Source organism: Clupea harengus, chromosome 17, assembly GCF_900700415.2.
Source record: "Clupea harengus chromosome 17, Ch_v2.0.2, whole genome shotgun sequence".
Taxonomy (NCBI): domain Eukaryota; kingdom Metazoa; phylum Chordata; class Actinopteri; order Clupeiformes; family Clupeidae; genus Clupea; species Clupea harengus.
In genome coordinates this window covers 27485834-27503003 of record NC_045168.1, presented here as the reverse complement: position 1 = coordinate 27503003, position 17170 = coordinate 27485834, and the positions used below count along the sequence as shown (strand labels likewise).

The 17170-nt window shown below is 47.9% G+C and overlaps 1 protein-coding gene across 7 annotated transcripts in view; it reads right to left on the bottom strand.

The window, feature by feature from the left end:
- Positions 1 to 2133: 2133 nt before the first annotated feature.
- Positions 2134 to 17170, bottom strand: part of dip2ca (disco-interacting protein 2 homolog Ca) — a 110507-nt gene continuing 95470 nt past the window's right edge. For 5 of the 7 annotated variants that reach the window (XM_031583701.2, XM_031583702.2, XM_031583706.2 and 2 more), the window contains 8 exons: positions 16663 to 16833; positions 15170 to 15199; positions 12282 to 12343; positions 8193 to 8250; positions 7982 to 8056; positions 7020 to 7194; positions 5551 to 5674; positions 2134 to 5221 (listed from right to left, as the gene is read on the bottom strand). In XM_031583701.2, the coding sequence (XP_031439561.1) occupies positions 4969 to 5221; positions 5551 to 5674; positions 7020 to 7194; positions 7982 to 8056; positions 8193 to 8250; positions 12282 to 12343; positions 15170 to 15199; positions 16663 to 16833 (948 nt within the window). In that variant the 3' untranslated portion in view covers positions 2134 to 4968. The remainder of the gene's footprint in view (positions 5222 to 5550; positions 5675 to 7019; positions 7195 to 7981; positions 8057 to 8192; positions 8251 to 12281; positions 12344 to 15169; positions 15200 to 16662; positions 16834 to 17170) is intronic. The other 2 variants (XM_031583703.2, XM_031583707.2) reach the window with 1 other exon arrangement.

Genomic DNA, 17170 nt, shown 5'->3' with positions numbered 1-17170 from the left:
CCCAGCTTTGCACGCCTGAAGACTGTGAGACTGAAGACCCCCCCCCCCCCCGTCTCAATGCTGGCGTCCCCAGGCCCGGGAAAAAAAATATCATGGTCACAGGAGGGAGGAGGACATTTTAGACATTTGGCGGAGAGTGCGGACAGATAGGAGTGTGGAGCAGGGGTGAAACAGGCTCTTGTCTCATTCTTTTAACATTAATCATGAAAAGGTGCAGATTCAACATTCAACATCGCATTAACCCTGGCTAGAACCCTTTACTCGACGTAAACAAGAATTATTTTTCCTGCAAAGTATGAAGCCTTGCTTGCCATAAAATTAGTTGAAAACATTTTCAGCGTAAGAGTCAGGCAACTGATGATGAGATGTATGTGGGGGACTTTTTAACTTTCATTTTGTAGTAGCGTGGGCAATGTTTGCCTCAAACATTGACTTTGATGTTTGTAAAAATAGTATTTTTTTCCTAAATGGTTTGTGATCTCCATTTTGGAAACAGGGTGATGATGGCAGGTTAGTTCGCCTGCCTCTAAAAAAACAAGCTGAAACAATCTTCCATGTTTGAATATGCACATTTCATGTCCCCGTTAAACATGTTTTTTTTTTTTGTGTTTTTTTTTGTTTTGTTTTTTAATCTTATGAAAAAAATCTCTTTTGGATTCCATGACTGGAAAGATGTTCCGAACTGTTTGCTGAGGTTGAGTCTACAGTGATTTTATTATTATAAATTTTTTTTTTAGATTTGTATAATACATCCTAATTTTTAGTGTTGCTTGTGTATTCTTCCTCTGCTTGTGAATCCAGACGGTTCCTACGGTTCTTTTTCTGTTCTCATTTTTCCTGTCAGGTCAGTGTGATCTTTTTAAAGATTTTGTTCACGTTTTTAAAAACCCATTAATCGATTACAGATAAAAAAAAAAAATCATGACAAAGTAGCAGCAGGCTGCGGGTGGACCAGTGTAAATGACACCAATTTAAAATGTTCTTTCGTTTTTGTTTTTGTTTTGGTTAATCAGTGGAATTGAAATTGTTGATGCAATTGGATCATGTGTTGGGCTCCGTGGATAGGACAGTGGCGTGTCCAAACTGACGATGGTCACTGGATCATGTGTTGGGCTCCGTGGAGTGGACAGTGGCGTGTCCAAACTGACGATGGTCACTGGATCATGTGTTGGGCTCCGTGGAGAAGACAGTGGCGTGTCCAAACTGACGATGGTCACTGCGGTCTCATGAGTCTGTCCATCTGGGGGGAGGAACACGTCAGCTTGTCCAGCGATGTTGCACAGACTCCTCCGTGGGTGCATTTGATTTCCTGTCTCTTTGTGAAGCACTGGGTGTGTCTCCGCTGTGCTTGTAGGCTGTACAGCCAAAGGTCCCCCCTGCTCTATCTGTTTCTCTGTGCCCCCCCACCCCACCCCACCCACCCCCTGCTCTCTCTCACCTCACCGTTGCACTACATGTAAATAAATGTTTGCCACTAAACGTGAATATTTGATGCCGTTTGCACGTTAGTAGCATATGTACATTTCATGAATGCATTAACTATGTATTTTATAAAAGTTCAATCTGTAAAAAAATGAGTATTTGTGATTTCTAAGGTGGGGAACTCTCCGCATTCCCGTCTGCATGTAAAGTGGGTTCTATACCTTTTTTTTTTTTGTCTTTGAAAGTTTCTCACTTTGGCTTTACTTTGTCCCACATTGCCTTGATGTTACACTTTTGTTTTGGACTTCTCTCATCTTTTTTTTTATTAATATATATTTTTTAATTCCTTTGGATCCAATCCACTTTTTAAATTTTAAAACAGAATTTCGTTAATATTTATGTGGGGAAGAGAAATTACTACTGAAAAGAGTATTCCCAACCCACCAGCCTGCGACATGGTAGAAGCGCCCCTTTTCTTCCCCTGTATGCATCTGTCTGTACAGTCTTACCCATATCTGACATTTCGCTGTGAGATTCCCCCTCTGGCATTTACATATGTAATAGTACTCTATGTATATGTACAAGGTACAATAAACATATCATCCACAGGTATCAATGCGTTTGAAAATCTATTTTAGGGTGTCTTTTCACTAGGATACAACAGCTCGTAGTTAAAGCCAGTAGTTTTGCAATCTGCACAGAAAATCACAGTTTTTACCAATCAAAGCACTTTATTGCACCATATCTTGTGAAGGTTGGCCGAAGCAGGCTCCTATAAAAGTGTCATTGAATACTTTTTTATGTGTACAAAACAGAATTTAAAACACACCTGCACCATACAAAATAAATCTTGTTCTTTTTTTTTTTCTTAAGCTTTTTTTTTTTTTTAAATGTAACCAACAATATTTACAGACACCATGCAGACTCTCTCACGTAGTAAGTCTAGATTTCCAACCAAAGAAGGAAATAACGTCACAGGTCGAAAATGATGTGCACCTTTTTTTTTTTTCAAAAACGGGAAAACATTTCTGTATTTTTTTTTTTTTTTGTATGGGAATGACAACACTGATGCTATCAAACACATTTGTTAAGACTTTCGTTTGTTGTCTTTTTCAACAGAATGAAACAAAACATTGGTTGCATTTCCACCTTATGGTTAGGTGTAAGTCCAGGTCCCACACTCCATCACACTACAAAAAGGGGAAAAAATAGGAAACAGGGTTTTGATATTTTTTGTTTATAATTTAGCCCATCCCAATGTCAAATGTCACTGACTGCAGCAAGATCCCAATAATCAATACCACCATGTGAATCGTCTCCATATCACAGAACGAACAGAACCTGCTTTATGGGAGGCTGACCAGATGTAATGAGTACCAGGTGTCTGCAATTCATTATTCCCATGACTGATGTTGGCTACTTAAAAACGTAATGAAACAAACAGGCAAAAAAAAACAACCATGAAACTGATGTAGTTACACATACGTAAACACTAGTTTTGCCACTGTTCTTTCTCTTATAGTCTTATGGAGTAGCCTACTACTCGTCTTTGGGAGAACTGCCTTCTGTAAAGAGTGGTTCATTCAGATATTTTGGGCTCCTCTCTTCTGAAGCTTACGGTCAGAAAACCCCATCAGTGAGAGATCTGGAGAGCCTTTGACCAGTAAGATATTTCCACATCATCGTTGGTGAAAATGGACCATGTGACTACAATGACATCAGACAAAAAGTTCACATGCCACATATCGCCTTGATTAGCACAGTGATTTTGGAGACAGATCTGTGTCATCAATATCTTTGAGCTGTTGTATCTTGGATGTAGCTAGAATTACAGTACTCACATAATTATGACATTTTTAAAAGATGATAATCATCAGTTCAACTGTTCTTTTCCCCCCAATGATATTCTGTTAACAGAAGTTAATGAAGCATTCAACAAACAAAAGGGTAAAAATAAATAGTTAAAATTCGTGAAAAAAGAATATACATGAAATGAGATGGACGGCAAAGTCAAATAAATGATAGAACAAAAAAAAATAAAAAATACAAATCAGCAACTCACAGTATATGAGGTTGTGATGCAAATCTGAATTATGGAAAGCAGAGCGTAAACAAAATTCCAGGCACATTGTTAAAGATTCTTTATCACTCGATAAGGGCATGATAAACCTTTTCATCTAAAAGAAACACACACACACACATATATATATATATATTTATATATATATATATATTTTCTGACCCCAGCGACACATATTTCCTGTCTGCATTCGTCATACTTTCCAAGAACATCTGGTTTCTCTGTGTTCATTGTAAATGGGATCAAATCGATATTCGTGTCTGTGTGTAACTCTCAAAACTCACTTTTGCCTGTGACACACCATGCAAGTGGGAAGTACTGCATTTGAAACTTTTCATTGGTGATTCCTAGGTCTTATTTTTATATATATTTATATAGATTTGTATATATATTTATATTTTTACATATACTTGATGTGATACTACTCACTCAAGATGATACAATGCTTTGTTTTTTTTTATATTAGCAATATTTAATGAGGAAAACATTTTCAATTGTCTTCTCTCACACACTTCTAAAAAGAACAAAATAAATAAGAACTATTCTCTGTACATACTTACACTATATCAACTGGACTTTGTGTTTACCCTAAGCTTTGTACAATGATATTAAACATGAAGGAATCCAAAACGCTAGGGGTCTTTCACACCCCAGCCAGTTATTGGGGGAGGGACAAGAACATTTACAAAGATCAAAGATCAGAACGTCAAATTTAGCAGATGGACGGTTCCAACATACATACAAATCCTTTTTTTTCCCGTACCTCTCTTCTCTTTTAAATGAAAGAACCAAATGGGTAAGTTTTGCTTTGTTACGTGTATACTTTCAACACGCTACTCCAAATAAAACTACCAAACATAAAATTACACAGTTTGCCACGGTATGTCGATATACATATATATCTCTTTTTTTCTTTTCAAAAAATACCCTTCGCCATTGACTAAAAATGAGCGAATGCCAGCAGTTACATTACATGAAACAGCCACACACACACACACACACACACACACACACACACACACACTGAGTTTGTTGTTTTTTTTCTCCAAAAAATAAAATGCAATATTCAAAACAAGCAAATAAAAAAAGCGTGTTTTACAATAGGGTTTGCGGGAGAGGGTTCTTCTTCCACCATGGAGAAGAAAACACGAGCAGCCTCCTTTTCTTTCATTATTTTTTTTTCAAAGCCATGCAGTTCCTATCCTAACCCTGTGCCTGGTCTCCTCTGAATGCTCAACACTGCCAGCGATGCCGTGTTCCCCGCCGTGTCTCTTTGACAGGCCTCCTCTCTTTCTCTCTCTCCTCTGAAGAAGACCCAGTCATTTGCAGTCTTGCGTAAATAAAAAATAAACAAACACACACCTATACTCATTCATTACACACACACACACACACACACACACACACACACACACACACACCTACACACACACCTACACACACACACACACACTTCCATACACAAGCTACATGTTATAGGCCACATAGATGGGGTCCAGTTGGTCGGCCAGGAAGCCGTCCCGCAGGTGCATGCGCTGCTTCTCGCCGCGCGAGTTGATGGGGATGACGCCGATGTCCACCACCACCACCACGCCCACGATCAGGTAGTGCTCCTCCAGCACCGCGTGGGTCACCAGTGGCACCAGGTCCAGGGCCTCCTGCTCCGACCCCTCCAGCTCCACCACCACCACCAACAGGTTGGTCCAGGGAAACACCGCACTGGGGGGCACACGGGTTCATTTGCCATTTAGTCATTAGTCATTCATTCATTCATTAAATCATTAGTTATTAAGAAACCTGCACTGTTACGAAAAAGATGTCCCTTGTGATAAGCGTTGAGTAACGAGAAAATGCACACATTCATCCAATGGGAAGCATTATTACTGTATCTCTTACTTACAGACTTTTGTCCCTAGTCAATTACAACATACACCGGATTTCTTAGTTCCAGAAATATATCATATGGAAACAAATGTCAATTTTTGTCACACATAAATTTGTATTTTAAATCCTCAAATCTGATTTATGCTTCAAAAAGAGGTGCCTACCATTCTGTGATGCTCTTGTGAGTGCGTATGACGGATGTCTCGATGTCAATGGGGTGGTACCTCATCCCCCTGAGCTCCATGGCCTCGTCCAGCGCCCCGACCACATACAGGGCGTCGTGTCTCTCTGAGGGGGATACACAAACACAGGCTCAGACGGCAGGGCACACACACAGGCTCAGACGGCAGGGCACACACACAGGCTTTGTGCTCCTGGTTTATTAGAGGTTTGCCTCTTCAAAACCAGGTGCACCACTTACATCATGTCCCTGAAAATCTTCTAACAGCTATTGATTAGGACTATTGATTAGGACTGTTGATCAGGACTATTGATTAGGACTGTTGATCAGGACTGTGTCTTTCAAAAAAGTAAAGCAACATGCCTTATCCATTTTCATATGCTACCCGAGACAGTTTTTCCTGCGGATATCAAATTGGAACCCACAAATGTGAGGGCATTCATACTGAAGAGTAAGAACTGAACACAGAGAGTAAGAACTGAACACAGATTCACTGAGAGCTAAATCTTTAAAAAAACACAATCAAAAAACGTGAAAACCAAACATTAAACATCAACCGCTCGCTTTTATGGAGTCAAATGGTCTGGGCTATTTACTGTGTGGTTACTTTTAGAATCATTGTACTTTGCCAGAGATGTCAGAACACTGATATTTTAATATTAAATTATCAATGTTCTGATAATGAGGTTAGAATGAAAACACAACCAGTTGTGATAAGTCAATTGTAGGGGAGAAGTTTGATGACTGGGCAGAGGACTCGATCCTATTGCATTAAGCACATTTTGAATGAGTTTTACTTTAATACTAAAATGTGAGTGTGCGGCCTGGCTCCCCCCCCCTTCTTAGTGACCAGACTAACTTCTTAGATATGACTGTTGTTTCACTTGATCATCTGAAATGGGGTCTTAGATATGACTGTTGTTTCACTAGATCATCTGAAATGGGGTCTTAGATATGACTGTTGTTTCACTTGATCATCTGAAATGGGGTCTTAGATATGACTGTTGCTTCACTAGATCATCTGAAATGGGGTCTTAGATATGACTGTTGTTTCACTACTAGATCATCTGAAATGGGGTCTTAGATATGACTGTTGTTTCACTACTAGATCATCTGAAATGGGGTCTTAGATATGACTGTTGTTTCACTACTAGATCATCTGAAATGGGTTCTTAGATATGACTGTTGTTTCACTACTAGATCATCTGAAATGGGTCCTTAGATATGACTGTTGTTTCACTAGATCATCTGAAATGGGTTCTTAGATATGACTGTTGTTTCACTAGATCATCTGAAATGGGTTCTTAGATATGACTGTTGTTTCACTAGATCATCTGAAATGGGTTCTCACAACCCATCTGCAGGTACACCCCATCAACAACATCAGTTCTGTGTAACTTCTGAGACTGTACTGGCGTGGTCAAACATGGAGAGTGCGTGGTCCTGCGGTACCTCCGCTGGCGTCTGTGAGCTCAGTCCGCCGCAGGAAGCCCAGGTAACCGGTGCGCGCCCACACCGTCGCGGTGTCCCCGAAGCTGAGCCGCGAGGTGAAGTGGTCCGACTGCAGCGCCTCGTCCCCGTACACGGTGAAGTAGCCGCTGCCGTTGTGGGCGCTGTGCACCCAGATCTGACAGACAAGGGGGGGGATATTTATGAGCATTCATGATTACACATCTGATCCATTTGGCTTTCGTTCAAAGGGACATGAGCCTACACACTCAATCAATCTAGGCTTCCCCGAGAGAAAGTGGAACTGCAGTTAAATTAAGACATGAAGCACGGAATACGGGCACACTCGGACAGAAATGGGCCGCGGCGTTGCCAAAGAGAGAGAGCTACGTTTGTGACCACGGGACAAATATCGGAGCCAACCAGCGTCTGGGAAACCTCAAGACTGCCCGGCCAAAAGCAATTTGGTCCAACAACATGAACACCAGACTTTATGGTAAAATCCGTGCCATATTTTGGAGAGGGGTCAACAAAGTCTCGAGCGTTTGATGGGTGTGTGTAAATTGGAAAGATTCAGCAGATTATCAGACAACATTTTTTTTACTTAAAATCTGCATCCATTTGTGGGGAGGCTGAGCCAGCTCAAAGGGCTATATGGCAGGATGATCAAACTGAGAGCTCAAGGCTTCTCATCAGGATGAGTGGGCAAACTTTCCCAATCACGTGACACCTACGACCTGAACGGCTGAGACTGCAAGCATTCACTGATCCCAGAATGATTAGAACCATGTTATATAATATGCTGGAGTTGTTTATGGAAATACATTCAGTATTTTATGCTGTTAAATATCCGAGCGCCAATGCTAACTCTCCTGCAGGACCAATCAAATTCCCTCTGAGAGAGTGTGGGTCCTCATTACTCCAGACGCCGCAGGCATTCCTCCAGACGCCTCAGGCCTACTCACCTCCCCCAGGTGTGAGTCACCCAAAGGCCCCTTGGTCTCAGGATTGGCAATGATGATCCGAACACCAGGCAGAATCTGGATGAAAAATAAATAAATAAATAAATAAATGAATGAATGAATGAATAAATAAATAAATAAATAAATAAAACTCGTCATCTCTGAGTTCACTGTGTTGCTTGGTGGAAAGCTGTTATGCTAAATGGTGACTCACCTTTCCAGACTCCATGAGTGGTAAGCTATGAGGTGAACCCCTCTCAACGAGTCGAACTCTGGGGGGGGGGGGAGAGAGAAGCACTCATGAAATGGGCATAACAGCCAACACTTAAAAACAAATCAAAGCTGTGTATTCACAGTGCCTATGCATCAGATTGCTCCGATGGTTATATATTTCAGGTGACACCACTGATGACACAGAGGAAGGCTATATGCCAACATGTTTGTTGTGATGCCCCTGCTGCTAAAAGGAAAATAATAATAATAATAATAAAAAAGAACTTTGGAGTGCAGACTTCCTTTCACTGCCCCGATTACACATCTAGTCTACGCACCCAAAAATAACTTCTCTGTGGGAAGAGCACGGTGTTAAAGACCTTATCTATGGGACGAGCACGGTCTTAAAGACGTTCTCTTTGGGAAGAGCACGGTGTTAAAGAAGTTCTCTTTGGGAAGAGCACGGTGTTAAAGACGTTCTCTTTGGGAAGAGCACGGTGTTAAAGACCTTATCTGCCAGGTGACACCACAGACTAAAGCCATGCTTATCTTTTGTGCTATTATCTATTGTGTGTGCCACTCCCTGCCCAACTGCATTATGGGTACTGTAATGAACAGTGTGACGAGTGAATACTGTTCACTGTACCCTTTCTAGTAGCGCTACGCTTTACACTTCATCAATAATAGAAGACCTTCTTAATTATTCAAAAATGGTAAGTACTTTGACCCATTTGTACACCGTGTTGTTATGTGTACCGTGGCATAGCCAGGCTAAAGCACAGATTGATGTGAAGATCCCCACCAATCACTGCGCCGAGGCACTAGCTAGTGAGCGGATCTTTAGTGGGGTGATGGCGTGGGGCCGTAAGCGCTGAGGCACTAGCTAGTGAGCGGATCTTTAGTGGGGTGATGGCGACTGGGGCGTAGCCGCTGCAGGCACTAGCTACGTGACGCATCTTTAAGTGGGGATGATGGGCGTGGGGCCGTAGCACCGCTGAGGCACTAGCTAGTGAGCGGAATCTTTAGTGGGGTGATGGCGTGGGGACGTAGCGCCCGAGGCACATAGCTAGTGAGGCGGAATCTTTAGTGGGGTGATGGGGTGGGGCGTAGCGCTGAAGGCACTAGCTAGTGGAAGCGGATCTTTAGTGGGGTGATGGCGTGGGGCGTAGCGCTGACGGCACTAGCTAGTGAGCGGATCTTTAGTGGGGTGATGGCGTGGGGGCGTAGCGCTGAGGCAACTAGCTAGTGAGCGGATCTTTAGTGGGGTGATGGCGTGGGGCGTAGCGCTGAGGCAACTAGCTAGTGAGCGGATCTTTAGTGGGGTGATGGCGTGGGGCGCAAGCGCTGAGGCACTAGCTAGTGAGCGGATCTTTAGTGGGGTGATGGCTGGCGTAGCGCTGAGGCATGCTGTGGCGATCTTTAAGTGGGGTGGATGGTGTGTGCGTAAGCGCTGAGAGGCACTAGCTAGTGAGCGGATCTTTAGTGGGGTGATGGTGTGGGGGCGTAGCGCTGAGGCACTAGCTAGTGAGCGGATCTTTAGTGGGGTGATGGCGTGGGGCGCAGCGCTGAGGCACTAGCTAGTGAGCGGCATCTTTAGTGGGGTGATGGCGTGGGCGTAGCGCTGAGGCACTAGCTAGTGAGCGATCTTTAGTGGGGTGATGGGTGTGGGGCGTAGCGCTGAGGCACTAGCTAGTGAGCGGATCTTTAGTGGGGTGATGGCGTGGGGCGTAGCGCTGAGGCACTAGCTAGTGAGCGGATCTTTAGTGGGGTGATGCCGTGGGGCGTAGCGCTGAGGCACTAGCTAGTGAGCGGATCTTTAGTGGGGTGATGGCGTGGGGCGTAGCGCTGAGGCACTAGCTAGTGAGCGGATCTTTAGTGAGCTGGTGAGTGGGGTGGTGTGGGGCGCAGCGCTGAGGCACTAGCTAGTGAGCGGATCTTTAGTGGGGTGATGGCGTGGGGCGTAGCGCTGAGGCACTAGCTAGTGAGCGGATCTTTAGTGGGGTGATGGCGTGGGCGCAGCGCTGAGGCACTAGCTAGTGAGCGGATCTTTAGTGGGTGATGGCGTGGGGCGTAGCGCTGAGGCACTAGCTAGTGAGCGGATCTTTAGTGGGGTGATGGTGTGGGGCGTAGCGCTGAGGCACTAGCTAGTGAGCGGATCTTTAGTGGGGTGATGGCGTGGGGCGCAGCGCTGAGGCACTAGCTAGTGAGCGGATCTTTAGTGGGTGATGGCGTGGGGCGTAGCGCTGAGGCACTAGCTAGTGAGCGGATCTTTAGTGGGGTGATGGTTGGGGCGTAGCGCTGAGGCACTAGCTAGTGAGCGGATCTTTAGTGGGGTGATGGCGTGGGGCGTAGCGCTGAGGCACTAGCTAGTGAGCGGATCTTTAGTGGGGTGATGCCGTGGGGCGTAGCGCTGAGGCACTAGCTAGTGAGCGGATCTTTAGTGGGTGATGGCGTGGGGCGTAGCGCTGAGGCACTAGCTAGTGAGCGGATCTTTAGTGGGGGTGATGGCGTGGGGCGTAGCGCTGAGGCACTAGCTAGTGAGCGGATCTTTAGTGGGGTGATGCCGTGGGGCGTAGCGCTGAGGCACTAGCTAGTGAGCGGATCTTTAGTGGGTGATGGCGTGGGGCGTAGCGCTGAGGCACTAGCTAGTGAGCGGATCTTTAGTGGGGTGATGCCGTGGGGCGCAGCGCTGAGGCACTAGCTAGTGAGCGGATCTTTAGTGGGGTGATGGCGTGGGGCGCAGCGCTGAGGCACTAGCTAGTGAGCGGATCTTTAGTGGGGTGATGGCGTGGGGCGTAGCGCTGAGGCACTAGCTAGTGAGCGGATCTTTAGTGGGGTGATGGTGTGGGGCGCAGCGCTGAGGCACTAGCTAGTGAGCGGATCTTTAGTGGGGTGATGGCGTGGGGCGTAGCGCTGAGGCACTAGCTAGTGAGCGGATCTTTAGTGGGGTGATGGCGTGGGGCGCAGCGCTGAGGCACTAGCTAGTGAGCGGATCTTTAGTGGGGTGATGGCGTGGGGCGTAGCGCTGAGGCACTAGCTAGTGAGCGGATCTTTAGTGGGTGATGGTGTGGGGCGTAGCGCTGAGGCACTAGCTAGTGAGCGGATCTTTAGTGGGGTGATGGCGTGGGGCGCAGCGCTGAGGCACTAGCTAGTGAGCGGATCTTTAGTGGGGTGATGGCGTGGGGCGTAGCGCTGAGGCACTAGCTAGTGAGCGGATCTTTAGTGGGGTGATGGTGTGGGGCGTAGCGCTGAGGCACTAGCTAGTGAGCGGATCTTTAGTGGGGTGATGGCGTGGGGCGTAGCGCTGAGGCACTAGCTAGTGAGCGGATCTTTAGTGGGGTGATTGCCGTGGGGCGTAGCGCTGAGGCACTAGCTAGTGAGCGGATCTTTAGTGGGGTGATGGCGTGGGGCGTAGCGCTGAGGCACTAGCTAGTGAGCGGATCTTTAGTGGGGTGATGCGTGGGGCGTAGCGCTGAGGCACTAGCTAGTGAGCGGATCTTTAGTGGGTGATGGTGTGGGGCGTAGCGCTGAGGCACTAGCTAGTGAGCGGATCTTTAGTGGGTGATGGCGTGGGGCGCAGCGCTGAGGCACTAGCTAGTGAGCGGATCTTTAGGGGTGATGCGCGTGGGGCGTAGCGCTGAGGCACTAGCTAGTGAGCGGATCTTTAGTGGGGTGATGCCGTGGGGCGTAGCGCTGAGGCACTAGCTAGTGAGCGGATCTTTAGTGGGGTGATGGCGTGGGGCGTAGCGCTGAGGCACTAGCTAGTGAGCGGATCTTTAGTGGGGTGATGCCGTGGGGCGTAGCGCTGAGGCACTAGCTAGTGAGCGGATCTTTAGTGGGGTGATGCCGTGGGGCGTAGCGCTGAGGCACTAGCTAGTGAGCGGATCTTTAGTGGGGTGATGCCGTGGGGCGTAGCGCTGAGGCACTAGCTAGTGAGCGGATCTTTAGTGGGGTGATGCCGTGGGGCGTAGCGCTGAGGCACTAGCTAGTGAGCGGATCTTTAGTGGGGTGATGGTGTGGGGCGTAGCGCTGAGGCACTAGCTAGTGAGCGGATCTTTAGTGGGGTGATGCCGTGGGGCGTAGCGCTCACCTGTCGTGTCGCAGGGCTCGCATGTCCACGAACACTGTAGTCGGGTCCGGTCCCGAGGTGCCCTACAAACCAAGAGCCCAACGCTAGAGATCAGTCATACGTCAGTTAGTTTTTGCAATGACACACTGATTCCGCATTTTCACCACAAAAGCCTGGAAATGTCAATTTCCTGAGAAAAGCTGGGTATCACTTCCTATGAAATATCCTCCGCTGTAGGACTCTCTGTCTGTTGTGCCGTATATACCACGGGTAAGCATTATGCTGTGTGCATTTCCATCAACTAATAAACACTCAGGTATGTGTGTGCTTATGCAGCTGCAGACTGATATATACGTGAGTGTTTATTGGGAGACACATGAATAGATCAAGAGCAGCATTTTAGCTGGAATGCCCCGATTTCAAATGTCATGGACACCATGTCAGGCATTCTAAATACAGACATAATGCTTCCCTTCATAGATATTCATGTGAAATGTTACCCAGCCATTGCCTCAGCCCTTCCACAACACACTAATCAGTAGTAGTTATTAGTAAGAGGGGCTTACTCAGGATCAAGGCCAAACCCAATGATCATGGCCAGAATCAAAATCAAAATGCAAGACAGAAATCACTAGAGCAGTAAAAACAAGCCAGATAACCAGCAGCACAGAGAAAAATACATGACACTATGCACTATATATAGCGTAGACTAATATATTATTATATATTATTACTGTCTAAATGGTGGATGGTGTGCTGTGCGTGGGGAACAGAACACTGTCATCTCCCCATCCTCCACCTCCAGAAAGGATCAACAGTTCCCTCATTTCTGTGGTGTGTGTGTGTGTGTGTGTGTGTGTGTGTGTGTGTGTGTGTGTGTGTGTGTGTGTGTGTGTGTGTGTGAGTGTGTGTGTGTGTGTGAGTGTGTGTGTGTGTGTGTGTGTGTGTGTGTGTGTGTGACTAATGCCAAAAAAACCCATTGTGTGTCAGCTCCAGAGATGAGGGAAGTGCGTTTCACCCATGGGTCGTAGACTCTTAGTCACCTCCTTCATTAAAAATACAAAAGCTCTCGTCTGCCTTGTCAGATTTCCAGGCTTGGAGGGCGTCGTCACGGTTGTGAATCTAGCAGCGATGCTGTGCTGCCGTCTAATGACAACGGTCGTAACGCATCTCCACACCGCACTGGTGACTCAGCTCTGAGTCACAGCAAAGTCATTTCCAGCCAAGCAGCATGTCAGGTGATTACGGAATGACTGACATCCTCAGGCTCAAACGCCTCCAGCGAACTGCACAAGTGTTCCTGATTTCAGCATTCATCCACCCCGCCACCATGACACCCCCCACCCCTCCTCCTCCACTCCTTCACCATGACAACCACCCCACCCACCCGCCACCGGAGACGCCTGCATGCGCTTCTCCACCCAGCCCGACTAGCGCCGCTAACCCAGCTAGAAGCAGCACGGCAGTGGACCCCTCGCTCAGCAGCACCCGGCCAGAGCCTGGGCTCCCAGTGGGGAAGCAGCCAGCAGAGGGCACCCTCTGGCTCTCCCTCCTCCAGACCTCCAGGGGCAGCAGAGGGCTCCCTCTGGCTCTCCCTCCTCCAGACCTCCAGGGGGCAGCAGAGGGCACCCTCTGGCTCTCCCTCCTCCAGACCTCCAGGGGGCAGCAGAGGGCTCCCTCTGGCTCTCCCTCCTCCAGACCTCCAGCAGCAGCAGAGGGCACCCTCTGGCTCTCCCTCCTCCAGACCTCCAGGGGGCAGCAGAGGGCTCCTCTGGCTCTCCCTCCTCCAGACCTCCAGGGGGCAGCAGAGGGCTCCCTCTGGCTCTCCCTCCTCCAGACCTCCAGCAGCAGCAGAGGGCACCCTCTGGCTCTCCCTCCTCCAGACCTCCAGGGGGCAGCAGAGGGCTCCCTCTGGCTCTCCCTCCTCCAGACCTCCAGCAGCAGCAGAGGGCACCCTCTGGCTCTCCCTCCTCCAGACCTCCAGCAGCAGCAGCAGCAGCAGCAGCAGCAGCGACGGAGCCTTCCGGCCCCATTCCTCACCCAAGGCTCTCCGTCAAGCCCCCACACACGGTCCCATGCTTCAACACCCTGCTTGCTACCAGCCACCTACACTGCTGAGGTTACACTGACTGGCCAAGGAGGGCCGATGGAATGAGGAGACTCTGGATGAGGCTCAGGGACCGGTGATCAGTGCCGGCGTGGGCCAGCACGGCGCGGGCGGTGTTTCCGTGTGTCCATTTGTTTTGGAGCTGTGTGGCTCGCCCTGATTTATTCGTTATGAGTGGGGGGTCTTAATGAGCTGGGTGATTGAGAAGGGATTAAGTTGTCCACCCACCTGGTGGCGGCTGAGTCATAACACCGACCCTGTTCTATTAGTCTGCAGAGTTCAGCTGAGATAATGACCGAGGTCGCAAAACCCGTTATTACGGAGGTATAGCAAAGCTGGCTCCCTCCCCTGGGACAAGGCTACGCTACACTCTTAAGGAAAACTGAATGGGGCAGAGGCCTTTGTTCCAACTTGTTCCACCACTCATTCTGGTAGAACCCAGGTGCTAAATTTGGGGGCCAAATGAAATTCGGATACTGATGAATACAGGAACGTTTTCCTCAAGAGTGTAGCTCTACACTACGGTGTATGCTGACAAATAGGGATAACAAGATTCTTCTATTAGTCCATTAATCTATCAGTTGATTAGTCAAGCAGCCACATCCCCTTAGGTGGAAAACGTAGGCTACTTAAACCACCAACGCCGCTAAACCCCAGTCACCCACAATGCATCTCACAACGGCACTACAGGGATCAGGCTCCCACAAGCCCCCAGCGCTGCGGACAGAAGCAAAGCTAGCCAGCCTCCTCATCCCGTAGCTGGCGGCTGGCTGGCTGGGGAACACGGGCGAGGCCTCCCTACCTGATCAGCAAGCTTCCCCAGCCCGTGAGGCTGCATCAGCAAGAGGTGGGATGAGGAGGAGGAGGAGGAGGAGAGGAGAGGAGAGGAGAGAGTGAATGAGGATGAGGAGGAGAGGAGAGGAGAGAGTGAATGAGGATGAGAAGAGAGACAGAGAGGGGGAGAGGAGGAGGAGGAGGAGGAGGAGAGAGACAGAGAGGGGGAGAGGAGGGGGGAGGAGGAGGAGGAGGAGGAGAGACAGAGAGGGGAGAGGAGGGGGGAGGAGAGGAGGAGAGAGACAGAGAGGGGGAGAGGAGGAGGAGGAGGAGGAGGAGGGAGACAGAGAGGTGGGATGAGGAGGAGGAGGAGGAGAGAGAGAGTGAAGGAGGACGAGGAGAGAGACAGAGAGGGGGAGAGGAGGGGGAGGAGGAGGAGGAGGAGGGAGACAGAGAGGGGATGAGGAGGAGGAGAGGAGAGAGTGAATGAGGACGAGGAGAGAGACAGAGAGGGGAAGGAGGAGAGGGGAGGAGGAGGAGGGAGGGGTGAGGGTGAGAAGATGACAGATAAAAAGGAAACATGAAAGACAACATGAGGGTGGGGAAAACAAAGGCAAACAAAAAAACAATGAATCAAAGAATCACAGAACGAATGTCACTAGATGTCAAACACAACAATAACAAACAGAAATGAGATGCTCATTTCCTCCTCTGAACAGGTTTAAGAACACAACACTGAAATCATCTGCTGGGGCCCTCTCAGTGTCCTACTTCTGAACAGGTTTAAGAACACAACACTGACATCATCTGCTGGGGCCCTCTCAGTGTCCTACTTCTGAACAGGTTTAAGAACACAACACTGAAATCATCTGCTGGGGCACAGTAATGGCACCCTCTCAGTGTTGTAACCCTTCACTGGAGCCACTGGAAATATGGCATTTGGTCGCAAAATCCAAAACAGTTGGTGTTGAACCAGCAGGGCTAACTGCACATCCCTCGCACGGACAGGAAGTAGCTCGCAGAAGTACTGGTTCCAGTTCCAGTCCCCCTGCTTAACCTCCAAAGCACCCACATTTGCTCTAAAACCTAAAAGCTCAAAAACGCTCCTGATTTAGCAACTGGAAAATCCGCAGCGGAATACAGTAATCTGTGCAGTCCCGCATACAAGTGCAAACCATGTTAGCCAAGAGATTACACCCAATCCGTCACTCCAGCGGCTCAGAGACTAACTGAGAAAGCAGGTTAGGAAGTTTCAAAAATACATTGAAAACGAAGGATGTGCAGTATATTCAAAAGGGGACGGATCCGATTCTGACTATTCTGTCGGGAATGTACATGGAATCTTGGCCAAAAAAAAAAAACACACACATGAATACACACACTCACATATACAGAGAGAGAGAGAGAGAGAGAGAGAGAGAGAGAAAGAGAGACAGAGAGAGAGAGACAGAGAGAGACACAGAGAGAGAGAGAGAGAGAGAGAGAGAGAAAAGAGAGAGAGCGAGAGAGCACAGCACTGACCTGCAGACAGATGGCCAGATTGACCCGGCACCCGAAGGAGGTGCTGACGGCGCGGGGGTGGAGGCCCAGGTCCTTGAAGAGCTTGGAGAAGGACTGGGTGAGCGCTATCCTGGGCCGCTCCTCCGCCACCACCACACAGGTCCGCACCCGCGACAGGTCCAGACCACGCGCCTGAGGGACACACACACACACACACACACACACACAGAGAGAGAGAGAGAGAGAGAGAGAGAGAGAGAGAGAGACAGAGAGATGGGGTTAGCAGTCAGAGGCATAATGTGTGGTTTCAGGAAGTCAAATTTCACATTTTTATAAATCATGACATGCAAGTTTGGTCTTTGGCTTAAAATGTTGCTAATAATGAAAAATAAATCAATAAGATGCAGGTTTTACTTAAACAACACCACACACGGATAATGCTATGCTAATGTGAAAATGCTAAAGAGTCCTCTTTTAATGACCTTTTCTAATCATATTCACATCAGAATTTCAGAGATAAGTTACTCTG